Source organism: Muntiacus reevesi, chromosome 3 (assembly GCF_963930625.1).
Source record: "Muntiacus reevesi chromosome 3, mMunRee1.1, whole genome shotgun sequence".
Lineage (NCBI taxonomy): Eukaryota > Metazoa > Chordata > Mammalia > Artiodactyla > Cervidae > Muntiacus > Muntiacus reevesi.
The window spans coordinates 155,319,433-155,335,438 of NC_089251.1; the positions used below are offsets into that span (position 1 = coordinate 155,319,433).

Here is a 16,006-nt window from a genome sequence, read left to right on the forward strand (position 1 = left end):
GCCTTTAAGACTGAACCTAAGAGACAGGCAGGATGTTAACAATAGAGTTGGGGTATGAGGTGGGAGAGGTAGAAAGAAGACATGGAAACCTGTGTCTCCAGAAGGCATGCAGTGGTGTTTAGGCTGGAGAGGAGGACAGAGGCTGGACTGGCAGGAGCCTGAACAGTAAGCCAAGGAACTTGGAGTTCACGCAGATAGTAATGGGGAGCCCAGGAAGTTTTCTGATTTTATGAAGATCCATCTGAGGGTGATAAACTCTATCTAGTGCTGCAAGGTTAAAAAAAAAAAAAAAAGCAACAACCCAAGAACAGGCCAGTTGATTTGGTAACTAACGTATCAGAAAGTGTATGTCACCACAGTAGTCTGAGTGGAGGGAGAGTAACCAGTTCAGTCATCTCCCTAATCTCTCCCCTATCATTCTTCCCCATCTGTGAGGTTTGGCAGTTCTCCATGAACAGAGTTACTAAGTGGTCTGAAATGTAGTAAGTCCTCCCTGGGATATTTAAGAAAAATTCCTTATATGCAAAAAATGTAAAAACCACACTGGAAAGACATGGCTTACACAATTAGAAAGGTAAATAGTATCATCTATGCAGAGGCAGCCACCAAACGTTATCATGCTTGAGATGTAGCTCCAAACATACAGGGTACAGAATTCAAAGAAGGAGGGGAAAGAAGAGATTATGACACCAGAAAACCATTTTTGGCCTTTTTTTTCCTTTTTCTTTTTTCCCTGGTTACTTGTATTATTTTTCTTATTAGAAAAGCAATTCATGGCTCTTACATAAAAGAACACCAAACAAGCAGAACAACATTAAAAAATGTCCATAATACCACTCAATAGAGACAACAATTAGCCTCTTTATACAAATTCTTCAAAATCCTGTCTTATGTATATTTATTGTACATATTGTGTATATATATATATATATATATATATATATGTACATATATATTGTACATGTGGTGTGTTAGTCTTGTCATTTAGTTGTGTTCGACTCTGCAATCCCATGGACTACAGACCTCCAGGTTCCTCTGCCCATGGGATTTTCCAGGGAAGAATAATGGATTGGGTTGCCATTTCCTTCTCCAGGAGATTTTCCGATCCAGGGATTGAATCCAGGTCACCCATATTTCAGGCAGATTCTTCACTATGTGAATCACCAGGAAAGTGCTATATATGTACATATGATTCCATAAATTAGGTAATACTGCTTGTAATTTGTCTGTGGGGTTGTTCAGTTGCTAAGTCGCGTCCGACTCTTTACGACTCCATGGACTATAGCATACCAGGCTTCCCTGTCTACTATGTCCATTGAGTCAGTGATGTCATCCAGCCATCTCATCCTCTGTCACCCCTTTCTCCTCCTGCCCTCAATCTTTCCCAGCATCAAGATCTTTTCCAATGATTTGTCTGTAGCTAACTATAATTTATAAAAGTAATTGATGGTCATTTATAACTAACAATTTATTTATTCCATTTAACCCCTTATTCATGAGTTAAGAAAACATTTTTGAAAAGGAATATAGATAAGAAGCCACTGCTTATCTTCATTTTATTCATTTATACATTTCCGCTCTCTGAAAGTCACATACTTATGTAGAATGTAAATATTTTTCAATTGTCTGACACTTAAGAAAGACCATTTCTGGACACCTTCAAAAATACACGAGTTAAAAAGGAAACATCTGGACAGATTTGCAGACTAACAGTGAACAGATCAAGAGAAACTCCAAATAAAATATGAGGCAAATTAATCAGCAATTTTCAAGGGACGTGGTTTGAGCAGCTGCTTAAGTTATTTTTTATTCAAACTGGAACCAAATTCCTGAAGTAGTTATGATTAGAATGCATCAAAAGCTTAAAGTCATCTTATCTTCTTATACCACAAAGATCTTCTGTTTGTGGATACTATCTCTGAGAAGGTCAGCTTGGGTTTTAGTAGGGAAACTAGCAAGCGCTAACTCTGTTTCAAATACTGTCAAAGATGGACATTCACAAAGAATAATGAAGGAAAATGCATTAAAGGAAGTGGAAATGTCCCACCATGGAGGAGAAAATGGTAAGAAAGAGCTTGTCAAAATGCTGGAAATGTGTCCCACTTATCTTATTACAATAATTATTATACTTATCACTATTAATAGCAGCAGCTGTCCATAACAACAGATTCCCTGCTAAGCACTGTATTTCTATCAGATAATTGTACTTTCTAAATATCTTCTAGATAGTTATCCCTCACAAAAATCCTATGAGTTAATTATTTTCCCACTGTATGCAGCAAATTACTTAATTTCTGAGATGAAGTTTTTTTCCAAGTAATTCGTTCAAGGTTACAGTTTATAATGGGAAAACTGGGCCTCAAACCAAGTCTTGATCAATATATTTTGAACACTTCCTTTCAGGTGCTAAGAAAATTACCGTGAGCAAAAGCTGGCAAGGCAGGTAAAGCTGACATGAATCAAACAACACCCGAAAAAAATGTTTAACTGTAACTGTGACAAAAGCAATAGATCTGACTTTGGCAAGGAAAGGGTCTAACGCAATCTAAGATCTAAAGAACAGGAGTTGCCTTGGGGGAAAGGGAGGGGAAAAGCATTCCAGGGGAAAAGCATTCCAGGCAGAAGGCTCAGAAGCTACAAAGATGACCTGATGGTGGGAAGGAATGTGCTGAGGACTGAAAAGTGAGGTGGGGAGAGCTGTGATATGAATCTAGTGATTTCAGATTTGATAGATGAGATTGTACCTTTCACCCCATGTACAATGTTTTATGTTCCTGTTTGTTTAGTTGTTAAGCTACGTCCAGCTCTTTTGTGACACCAGGTACTGTAGCCCACCAGGCTCCTCTGTCCACGGAATTTCCCAGGCAAGGATACTACAGTGGATTGCCATCTCTTTCCACAAGGGATTTTCTCGACCCAGGGATCAAACCTGCATCTCCTGCACTGCAGGCAGATTCTTTACCACTGAGCCACTATTTTACAGAACATGGCAAAAATATCTTCTTTATCCTAGGCACTCTGGGAATTTATTGCCGGTGTGGTATTTTTCCCTTGGGGATAAAAGGTGAATTCAGGTAAGCAGTGTTATGCAGCCTCTTATAAGAATCTTTAGGAGCGGGAATAAAAATGGATATTCCAGAGCATGAATTTCTGTGTTCTAGAATACACATCTAGCATACAAGTAAACAACCCCAAAGTGGAGATTTCAGCTGCAAATGGAAGAATGGCATGCAGTCTCTGGAGGCAAACTGAGGCACAGCAAAGTTATCCGGGAGAGCCCAGAATGCAGGAACATAGGCAACCCAAGGATAGCAGAATAAAACTGCACAGTAACAGGCCTAACGTGAAAATGACAGAATGTATTTCCAGCTGACAGGCACGGCAGGTGACTATTCTCACATCCCTGCTCCCCAACCCAGAGCTGGGTGGCTTTGATAAAAGGTTGATTATTCTGAGACAGTTTCCCCTCTCAGATGGTGCCAGAGGTAAAGAACCCATCTGCCAGTGCGGGAGATGTAAGAGACACAGGTTCAATCCCTGAGTTAGGAAGATTCCCTGGAGAAGGAAATGGAAACCCACTCCAGTATTCTTGCCTGGAAAACCGCATGAAGACAGAAGCCCGGTGAACTATGGCCCATAGGGTCACAAAGAGTTGGACACGGCTGAAGCAACTTAGCATGTACGCATGCACGCACAATAGTACCTACCTCACGGAATGATTTTGAGAATGGCATGAGTTACAATACACGTATTTAAAGTATTTAGAGAAGTCCTTGCACACAGTAAGTATTCAATCAATACAAGCTATTACTGCTACTATTATTATTAATGCTATTACCATAAAAGGCAGTAAGCAGTTAAGAAAAGGAAAACATCTGCAAATACATAAGACAATGGCTTCCCAGGCGGCTCAATGGTAAAAGACTGCACCTGCCAATGAAGGAGATGTTGGGAAGATCCCCTGGAGGAGGAAACAGCAACCCACTCCAGTATTCTTGCCTGGAGAATCCCATGGACAGAGGAGCCTGGCAGGCTACAGTCCACGGGGTCGCAAAGAGTCAGAAACAGCTGAGTGACTGAGCACGCATGCACACACACACGACAACAGGTTCTCAAACCTGCAAATACCTGTGAATCACCTGGAAAGCTTGTGCAAAATGTAGATTCCTGGCCTACTAGAGGTAAGGCTTAGGAAACTAAACTTCTCCTAAGCTCCTGGCACAATACTGATATAGCTGATCTAAGCACTTAAAAGGCATGACTTGAAGGCTGAGAACTTAAAACAAATCTTAAGGCATCAAATAAGGTATTTCATTGTAGGGACTTATAAGGAGAACTTTATCAAACAAATTTCAGATTTTATTTTTGCTAAGGCAAAATGAAACAAATTCACTTGCAAAATCTACTCCTAGGAGAAAACTGAATAATCAGAATCTACTTGATTTGTAAAATACAGTGTTTAGTTTTAATAACCACTCCCACAAATTATTTAAATCTTTAGTTTCAAATAGTTCAAAAATGTTACTGTATGCTCCACTATCAAAAAAAAAAAAACAAACCTAAAATAAAATATCTGGACAGTGGTGTGTATGTTCTTTAATTATCGGATTTATTTTCTAGTAAAAATAATAGAGCCCATCTTCAATCATACACAGAAAATTCTTTTCTGCTAGGACACAACTAAAACTCTGCAGATTCTCTGACTTTAGCTCAGGGTTTCTCACTACGTAACTAGGATAGATTATTGGTTGGTTGGTTTTAGTTATTAAGTCATGTCCAACTCTTGTGGTTGGCTTCAGTCGCTAGGTCATGTCCAACTCTTGCGACCCCATGGGCTGCAAGCCTACCAGGTTCCCATGTCCGTGGGATTTCCCAGGCAAGAATACTGGAGTGGGTTGCCATTTCCTTCTCCAATTATAGATTATTACTTACAGGAATTATTTACAATAACAAGCGACCTTCTCAGAAAAATCAAACGAGTAACTAACTTCAAGGAAGGTGAAATCATTGGCCTAATGCACACATCTGGTGAACAATGTCCATGAAGATTATAAACTGAAGGTATTATTTATTTCTTTTTCTCAAAACCCATTACACAATCCGACACTTGGAATCTTTCTTGACCCAACAAAGGCATGGAAACACTGCTTGGGCTCTTTATAATAACAATGCACATTCCTGTTTTATTTGCAAACATAATTAGCAGCAGCTGCTACTTACGAAGAATTTTTAACAGAAAATACTTCACATACTGAAACCAAATATTTCAGGACTTAAAGAGCCTGAGGACAAATGAAGTCGTCTTCTTTTCTTTTTTTAAATTTAAAATAAGCTGTAACAATTAGCTTCTACGTTCCTCCATCTGATTTTTAAAAATGACTAATAACATTTTCCAGATACTCAGAGGAAACAGCTGGACACATCTGTCAACTCAACATCTCTGGAGTGAAAGAGAAACTTGATACTTTAATACCATACTTACATATGAGGGCTCAGTTCATAGAAATTTCTGTTCCTGTAATCTTCCACTTTCTCTGGTGAATAAATGGGCAATGACCGGTATGGGTTAACAGATATAACCACACTTCCAATGTATGTCTGCAAAAGAAAGAATAAAATACAATCATGTTAACATCTTAAGTCTTAGTGTCACATGGCTTTATCCTTTTAAAAACACTAGTTCTACTATACTCCAGTATAAAATAAAAAGTTTTAACAGTGGTACATCCTAAAAATAATTTCAAAATGTTAAAAATAAAAACACTAGTTCTACTGCCTGATCATTTTGTACTTTTCAAGAACACTTTACATCTCTGAAGATAGATAGCCGATAATGTTTATTCTGCTGATACATGGAAAGCACAGATTTACACATTGAAAAAAACTTTCAAAATAAATCTCTAGATTAACTCATGATCCTGGATAAGAGTCCTACACAACCCTGTCATACGTGCCAAAAATTTCATCACCGACCACAGCTAATTGTCAGCAAGACTATGCTTTCCTAGATTCCAGCTACAGCTGGTACTTCCCTCTCTCATCTTTATCCTCCAATTTCAGTCTATAGTGACCCAGGCTTCCCTTCCTCCCTGCCCACACCCATACCTATCCAATGGGACCTTGACTTTGGCACTGCCCTTACATATTCTGCCCATCTGTACAATGGGTTCAGACCACATATAACTCAATATCAGACAGGGGAAATATACAGCTTTCCCCTGGGCATCTTGCGTGGAGAATTCCATTGACAGAGGAGCCTGGCGGGCTACAATCCATGGGGTCACAAGAGTCAGACACAACTTAGTGACTACACCACCACCACCACTCAAACAAAATAATTTCATATTACATCTAACGGACTTCAACATCAGAATTGAAAAGTGCTTCCTGAAAGAGTACATTTCATGTTGAATTTAAATTTAATGTAAATTTAAATGTACTTTCAGAAAGATCAATGCTGTTATCTTAGCAAACAGTAATTCTCTCACACTGCAAACCAGAACATTATTTATGTTTCTTTCCATTTCTATCTTAAATTCTCAGCAGCAAGAACAATTAGGTCACTTTGTACAAAGACTAGCACAATGCTGCAAGCAGAAGTTACTTAACTGTAACCCATCTTAGCAGTTTCATTTTTCCTTTCAGTTTCAACATTATAAAGATGGCAGGAAGGGGGATGCTAACAAAAATGTGCCAGTTATGAAAAGGCTTTTTAAGAAAAAGGTAAAAAAAAAGAAAGGAGAGAAGAAAAAGCTCACTTCCAACTTCCCCACCTCCCTAGGGTCATGCAGCAAAAGGTGACATTTTTAGGCAACAAGTTTTTCCAGTACTGTCACCACTGGATTCAAGGAGACAGTTAGATCTTTCTAGAAAATTAAACAGAATATGAAAACAGAACAGTAAAAATGTTCTGATCTTTTTTTCAAAATGTGGGTCACAATTATTTTAATTATAAAAGGCTTTTTCCCCCAACCTAGAAAATGGAACAGGTCACTTTTATACCTCTTTTCATCCTATAAGAATACAATCTTAGCAAGAGCAGACAGGACTGCTGCTGTAAAGAAAGACTCTCAGCTCCCATGCAATTAGGGTGTCTATTTCTGACACCCTAGCACTAAGCACCCATTTATCTGGGCTGGCAAGCAAGGACTCTGTTTCCTAACTTATCCCACTTGGACAAGAGTTTTCCAAAAAGGTTTCTTCACACACCAACCCACCTGACAAGTAGATGAGAGATGCTGGACACTGAATAACTATCTGAATAGCCTGTAGCTAATATGCTAGAATTAGTTAGATTGGTAGATATATAATACAATAATTGATATATTCCTTTAATATCTGCTGATTGAAAGATGAGCCTTCTTTAGAGCAAAAGTACATGAATCTACCTTTTTAAGGTAGTTTCTTGAATACAATGATTAAAATACATATTTGCTGTTAGGAGAGAAGCCAGTTAGTTACCAAGTTGCTCTTTAAAAACAAATTTCAAGGTGGCTAAATTCTTGATAAAAATCTGCCTGTGTGGCATTCTTGCATGAAGAAGAAACTCAGCGGCCTCAAACCCAAAATCAAAAGCCACACTACTAAGTTTCTCTTTGTCACTTGTGATTTTTATACATACTGCATTATATGTGCTTCCCTGCCCCCTTCCAGCTATTTTCCTCACCTAGAACAGGGCTGGCCCATGAATGTCGTCTCATAAATATTTAACCGAATGACTGATATGCACAAGATTCAGTCAACATTAAGAATGTGGATGGCACAAACCACTTTCATGTAACTATTCTTCAGTTGAAATACATCAATAATATCAAGTATATCAGCATACAGAGCTTAATATTTTACTAACCTGTATGCCACCTATTGCCACCAAACAAACTCAAAGTATATCCTTCCCCCAAGACAGGGTTCCTCGTCCTGCTGTGGTAGACTGTTTGCAAAGACGGCTGGAACAATTCCTACCACCTCTATATGCAAACCGTTTGGAATGTGACTTTGCCACTCTATCAAGAGATAAGAGTTTATCCTCCAACCCTTCAATCTGGACTTGTCTGTGTGACGATTTGACCAGAAGGACATTATAAGATCAAATACAAGCAGAGGTTTGAGCATTTGTGTGTTAGGATGTGCCTTCCCCCATCCTTTTAGAACTGTGGCTGGAAACTAATGAGAGTGAGCTTGGAGAGCCTGTTGGAGAGGCCACACAGAAAGCCAAGGTGCCTAAACTACACAGCCTGACAACCACCAGAAATGTGTGTGTGTGTGTGTGTGTGTGTGTGTGTGTGTGTGTTAGTCACTCAGTCGTGTCCGACTCTTTGTAATCCCATGGACTATAGCCTGCCAGGCTCCTCTGTTCATGGCACTCTCCAGGCAAGAATACTGAAGTGGGAACAATTTTTGTACAGAAACTGCCCAGTAGTTAGGCCTATTTCTTTCCTAAATCCAAGATGCTAACAAAAACCATCCTACTAACAGTCTATTAAATATCCTTAACAAAACGCTTTAGAGAAAGATGGATAAAACCTCAGTATATAGTGGCTTTAACAGTAGAAAACAGAACTGGAAAATCAGATAACTATGTGAAGTAAATGCCATGAACTGTACCGTACACTATAAGCTTCTCTAAGGAAGTGTGTTGATAGGAATGAAAATTGGCATCATCTGAAGTGAAGTGTTAATAGCTCAGTTGTGTCTGACTCTTTGTGACCCCATGGACTGTAGCCCACCAGGCTCCTCTGTCCATGAAATTCTTCAGGCAACAATACTGGACTGGGTTGCCACTCCCCTATCCAGGGGATCTTCCCGACCCAGAGATCAAACCTGGGTCTCCTGCATTGCAGGCAGATTCTTAACCACCTGGGCAACCTTCAGAAACATGAGTAAGGCCACTCTAAATCTGCAGGGGTTACACAGCAACGATTACCAATACACCAATGTGGCTCAACAAATTTTTAAAATAAAGGGCCAAGCAGAACAAGCTTTATCAATCTAAATAAGCAAAACAGTAAAAGACGCCATGCTCTCTCTCTACACTCCACTTTATATGTCTCAGATATGTATCCTGCAATCTGTAACTCCTAGTAGGTTTGTCCTCTACCATGATACCTGCCTGCCCTTGCTGTTTACAGATTTTTTTTCCTTGGGTCTATGTGTATTAGTCAAAGATTTAAATATTCCCACATCTGCCAAGAGAAAAACTCTAACGTTCATAGTCACAACCCTTCTTTCTCAGACACAAAAGACACTCTTGGTAGCTGCTGACAGGCTGGGTAGAACTTACAATCCTATTTCAGTTTTAGGCAGCTACCTACTCTATATTTAAGTAACTGCAATAATAGATTAAATCTCCTTTCTAGGGAGCAGACCAGTACTGACCAGACAGTTCATTTTTACATCAATTAATATTTGGACCCACAAATGACATGCATGTATCCCTCGGTGTCCCTGGGGGATTGGTTCCAGGACGGATGCGCAGAGACTGACTCAAATCCAAGGATACTCAAGCCCCTTCTAGAACAGGGAGTTTTGTATGTATTTGCATATAACCTACACACATCCTCCCTCCCCCGTGAACTTCAAGTCATCTCTAGACTACTTATAATACCTTACACAATGTAAATGCTGTGTAAATAATTGTTGATTCATGGCAAATTCAAGTTTTGCTTTTTGGAACTCTCTGGAATAATTCCCATGAATATTTTCAATTTGCGGTTGGTTGCATCTGTGGATGAGGAACCCACAGATACCAAGGGCTGACTGTACTTCATTATTTTAACAAGGAACTGTATACAATTTAAAGTTGGTATTTTCTTATTGTAGCATGCTCTAAAAAGGATCATTAAGTAACCACTGGAATAAAGAAGCTGGAGGTAAGATATAGTTTCTTAAGTATGTGCACTAAAGATCTGGGCATTGTGTGTCCTTTTTATTCTGAATATGCCAAGGAGAAAAAAAGAAAAGAAAGAAAAGTATTGTAAGCCTTTTTATAAGAAGGAGCAGTAAAAAGGATCCACCTCTTTCCCCTAGAGTTCCACTCACTCGACTGGACGTAAGTAGGTACATATTGGCTCCGATATACTGAGTCCAACACCAATGAGCTAATCCTGACTTGAATGGTGCCCATGAGGGAGCCCACAAAAGGTCCCCAGCAGCTTAGCTCATTCCTACCAGACCTCTTCTGTGCTACACTCACATTCCACCTGGTCCCTCTGTTCCAAAGGGCTCAGAGAGCAACACCTACTGGAATCCAGAGCCTGTTCTTCTATTCAGCTGATCACACCAAAAAGGATTCCTTCACATAATGGCAAAGACTACTTCCCAATTAGGTTCTATCTACCTTCTCCACCAAGGGGCAAGTCTGGCTCTCATTTCCCTCGGTGGATGGATGGATGGATGGATGTGATCAATCCATGTCCTTTTTAACTCCATGTAACCAACCTCCTAGCAATCCGAGCTTACCACCTCCATACTCCCAGCCTTCAACAGCCCGAGTCCTGAAGCGTGCACATCACCTGACAACGGAAGGCCCCTCCACTCTCACCACCCTGTAGACTCAGCCTCTGACATCTAGGAGGGAAGAGAGAAGGGAAAGGAAAGGAGTGGGGAGAAAAGGCAAAGGGAAGAGGGAGAGGAAAGGCGCTACCTTTCCACAAATGGCACATTCAATTAGCAAGTTTCTCTCTCACTTCTCAAGGGCAGACATTAAACCAAGAATGTACAAACATTCCTAAGTCAAAACAATCTAAAACTCCAGATATCTCTAGAATTCCAGAACAGGAGCCTTGTAAATATCCAAACAATACTCAAAAGAGGGCTCCTCCTGTGATGACAGGGGAAACTGAAATCTTTACTGAAGGCCAGGCACCCCACAGGCTCCGCTCTGCAGACCACAATCTGGAATCCAGAGGAAAGGGCCCTGACAGACATATAGCCCAAGGACCATGCATTTCATTCTATAGGAAAGTTCTTCCAGAAGCCCATCCTCAGAAATATCAACTGTCTAGAGAAGGGCCAGGCATTAGCATCTTTAACAGTCTCCCCAGAAAAAGAACCAAGTAACCAAGGTTAAAAACAGTGCTTGAAGCCTTCACCCTCAGGGCTCAGAGGACCAGGTTTTACTTTCAAACACAGCTGCACTGGCCTATCTTCTATTTAAATTGTCCTATGTAATTAATTCCATGAGCACTTCAAAAACAAAAGAAAGTTCTCCCAGCTTCAATTACTTTCATCTTAGCCACATTTATAATAAACTCAGCATATGGCATCTCAGTACACTACAGAGAAACAGAGGCTGCACCTGTAAACTGGAGCCTTCCCACGGCACTATGCTTCAAACGCTTGACTATGACTCAGTGTAAAAAAAATTTTCATCACAACCAAGTACTTGTGCTTGAATGTATATTTACATACACATACATGTATACATATGTATGAAATAAAAGTTTCACAAAACCATAAATATCCTTATCATATGCAATGTACTGATATTCTTTGTTCAACACTATTAATTTTCATTACAAAATGTTTTAAAACTGCTGGTCCTAACCCACTAAATGGTTTCCATCACTTAAAGACTCAATCTTGTAGTTTAAAAAATACTGCTAACAGAGCACTTCATCTTTTTTTAGCTGTCGATGGCTTTGAGATGCCAGTGATGCCAGTGAAAGCTATGAACCTTCTCTCTCCAAAAAACACACATGTAATATGCACATAAGAGTATGCATACATTCAATATACCAGATTACAAGTTCCCACCCTAAGGAAAGAAACAACAGCCACTAATGGAAAAAGAGACAGATGGGAAACAGGGGGAAAAGAGAGAAAAGCAAAGAAAGAAAGAAAAGGAGTAAGACGTGGTCAAACTAATTCTAAAAGTATCAAACTGAAGAATCATTTAGAATAAGAGCCAATACCTCAGCTCAGTGAGCCGAGCGCTTTATTACAGCACTGAGGCAGAATACAGCCTAACTAACAGGAAGGGCCAAAATGAGAGAGACAGTATTCTATTTCTGTTGAAAGGACACACGCAATACATTTCGGAAAGATATCTAACCAGAAACACTTTTTTTTCAAGTTAAAAAGGAAAGCACAGTTTTAATATTTTGTGTGTCTCAACTATGCAGAATTGTATACATATTCTTCCAAAACGCCAGGTTCACAAAACGCTAGCAAACATACAGAACAGTCACAAAGGTGTCACATCTTCATATCATAGTTCTTCGCAGTGCAACATTAAGATCTTTCGAAGCCCTAACCCTGAAAGCTTATATTTCAATTGCCCATATGAAACTGAAAATAAAACTATAACTAAACCATAAATACCATAGGAAATCCTATAGTGACTTCACCATGGTGATTACTTGGAGGCTTCTTTTCAAATATCAGATTCTTCCAAAATATTTTTGAAGCCCCTGTTCTGCTGAGGCTCTAATTTGGCATCCCATATGCCAGCTTCTTCCTTTCTTCAGAACGAATTTTAGTCATTTATTTACAGTCACTGTGGCCTCTTAAAAACTCACCCCCCACAGTTATTAAAGTTTCTGGTATATAATATACACTGAAGCACTTCTTTACTAAATTCTTCCTAAATCCCCATGAGACAGAAAGGAAGTCTCCATCTCAGTGTCCTTAACAATGGAGCACAAAGAAATTAAGTGGTATGACCACATTATCTAACAAAAGTGGAATCAGGACAAGGAGCCAAGAATCTGTTCTCTTTTCATGAGAGCACACAATCCATGCTGCTGTCAGGCCTGGGAAGCTTTGGCCAAAAGTGGCCAAGAACACCTCATCACAGGAACTTGCGTTGTACAATGCTTTACAGCGGGGTCTTCACCTTTGTATAACAGAGTGGGTCTGTTCGGCAGAAGCCTCTTTCTGACTATCGGAAGAATGCGGACATCCTTACGTCACCAGAAATAAACAAAACAGAAAAGGGGACAGAAGATCTTCCAGTTACAGAAAAATTTTTTTATCTCAACAGAAAAGAATTTTTTTCCATTATTTATCCCAGCACATAAAGCTGTGCCTACAACTTGAAGAAACACAAGACACTGTGTCACGATCACCCTTTTAACTTGAGAGAAACGAAATCAGCAAGGTGGCAATGGAACAGGTCATGTTAATTTAAATAGTTTCAGTTCAGTTCAGTCGCTCAGTCGTGTCCGACTGTTTGTGACCCCATGAATCACAGCACGACAGGCCTCCCTGTCCATCACCAACTCCCGGAGTCCACTCAAACTCATGTCCATCGAGTCGGTGATGCCATCCAACCATCTCATCCTCTGTCGTCCCCTTCTCCTCCTGCCCCCAATCCCTCCCAGCATCAGGGTCTTTTCCAATGAGTCAACTCTTCGCATGAGGTGGCCAAAGTACTGGAGTTTCAGCTTCAGCATCAGTCCTTCCAGTGAACACCCAGGACTGATCTCCTCTAGGATGGACTGGTTGGACCTCCTTGCAGTCCAAGGGACTCTCAAGAGTCTTCTCCAACACCACAGTTCAAAAGCATCAATTTTTCAGCGCTCAGCTTTCTTCACAGTCCAACTCTCACATCCATACGTGACCACTGGAAAAACCATAGCTTTGACCAGACGGACCTTTGTTGGCAAAGTAATGTCTCTGCTTTTTAATATGCTATCCAGGCTGGTCATAACTTTCCTTTTACTTAATGCTATTTAGTCTAAAATTTCATCAAAAAACATTCAAGAATATGTTGGAGTTCTCCAAGTTCCAGTCTCCAAGTTATGTTATTTTCACCTCTAAAGTAATAATAGTTCAAATCCAGAATGGGTCAGGACTCAAGTAAAGTAAAAATAACCTTTCACAAGGCTGCACACCACATTGTCTTGACTGAATTTAGGCTACAGTGTTTAACAAGTAAGCGGCAAATTTTTCAAGAGCCTTCTTTATGCAAAACATCGTACTAGGCACAGTGAAAATGTAAAACACTCCTGTGGCCTGTGCCCTGAGATTACAATAGAGCTTAGGAGGTGAGACTTCTATCTCATAAAACATAAAGTTTAAGGGTTATCCATTCTAGCCACAAAAACGGATGAAATAGGATTTAAGTGATTCTTAGCTAAATGAACTGTGGTGCTGGAGAAGACTCTTGAGAGTCCCTTGGACTGCAAGGAGATCCAACCGGTCCATCCTAAGGGAGATCTAGTCCTGGGCGCTCACTGGAAGGACTGATGTTGAAGCTGAAACTCCAATACTTTGGGCACCTGATGCGAAGAGTTGACTCATTGGAAAAGACCCTGATGCTGGGAAAGATTGAGGGCAGGAGGAGAAGGGGACGACAGAGGATGAGATGGTTGGATGGCATCATCGACTCAATGGACATGGGTTTGGGTGGACTCCAGGAGTTGGTGATGGACAGGGAGGCCTGGCGTGCTGCGGTTCATAGGGTTGCAAACAGTCGGACATGACTGAGTGACTGAACTGAACTGATAGCTAAATGAATGCATTAGTCTTCTTTCTAAAGGAGTGCTTTGGGTTTAAATGAAAGTCAATGTCAAGTGCAGAGTTCCAAGAATGTCCCAGAAGTTGGAAGACTTGGGCGGGTCTAAAAGGATGGGCAAAATTCAGATCAAGTAGCATTCCCCCAAATAGTAGCATGAGATTTGGTTTTCAGATCACAGTTGAACCCTCCTCTTTAAAAAAAAATTTTTGCTAGGATTGTTATATGCTTCAAATTTATTTTTTTTAAAAAAACTATGAATTGTTGGAGCCTCAAAGCAAATATCTTCACACCCAGGTTCAACTTTGGCTTACAAGTGCCAAAAGGCGGAAGTAACCCAAGTGTCCACAGATGGATAAATGGGTAAACAAAATATGGTATACAGATATAATGGAATATTATTCAGCTTTTAAAAAAAAGGAAATTTGACCCATGCTATAACAAGGATTAAAACATGGATAGCAACATAAAGGCCCACCCAGCCACATTTCAGAGGAAGAGAAACAAACAGCTTACCTTAAACAAAGACCTTCTGTGAATAACAGCCTAGTAAATAAGGCTGGGATCAAATTGCAGACAGCCTGAAATGTCAAGGTGAAGAGTCTGAGCTTCAGTCTGGAGGCAGTTTTGAAGTAAAAGTCAGTGTGTAGGATGAAGGGGTTAGATGATGAAACTGACTGAATTTGAACCCAAGTCACCCTTGGACCATTAAAAAGGGTTTCAAATTGTGGTGCTGGAGAAGATTCTTGAGAGTCCCTTGGACTGCAAGAGATCAAACCATTCAGTCTTAAAGGAAATTAACCCTGAATATTCACTGGAAGGACTGATACTAAAGCTGAAGCTCCAATACATTGGCCACCTGAAGCAAAGAGCCAACTGATTGAAAAGGACCCTGAGGCTGGGAAAAATTGAAGGCAGAAGGAAAACAGTGCGGGAGAGGATGGGATGGTTGGCTGGCATCACCACTCAATGGACATGAACTTGAACAAACCCCAGGCGACAGTGGAGGACAGGGAAGCACGGCGTGCTGCGGTCCATGGGGTCGCAAAGAGTCGGACGTGACTCAGAGACTGAACAGCAACATCCTGACTCAGATGTTGCATTTTAAGCTCGGATTCCAGGCCGTCACATCACAAGGCTTCAGATGTTACCCAGCAAGGCTTTTCAGCGCTTGTGTGAACCTGGGTGCACTACTGAACCTCTCCAACTGCAGCTGCATCTCTGGACAAGGAGGACAAGACTGTCCCCTTGTCCAATCTGAGGGTTAAATGAGATCGTGTGTTAAAAGCACAAACCACAGCACCCGACACACAGCAACTATTCCATAAATATTATCTACTCTGATTAGGGAAACTCACAGTTTGGCTCTACTGGAATCCACTGGCTATTATAAACAGCCAATTCCGGACTCGAGTATCTCAGTTAAATTCATCAATGAGCCCTATGATGCTTACCAAATGGTCTTACCAAATGGTCTCTGTATACAGGGAACAGTTGAGTTGTCAATATCAGAGGGGTGCATGAGGTATGTACGGTCTTAATGAAGTG

General features: G+C 40.4%; 1 protein-coding gene across 3 annotated transcripts in view; it reads right to left on the minus strand.

The window, feature by feature from the left end:
* Positions 1–16,006, minus strand: part of MYO1B (myosin IB) — a 193,063-nt gene that overhangs the window by 130,389 nt on the left and 46,668 nt on the right. For all 3 annotated transcript variants that reach the window (XM_065930935.1, XM_065930933.1, XM_065930934.1), the window contains one exon: positions 5,483–5,598. In XM_065930935.1, coding sequence (XP_065787007.1) covers positions 5,483–5,598 — 116 coding nt within the window. The remainder of the gene's footprint in view (positions 1–5,482; positions 5,599–16,006) is intronic.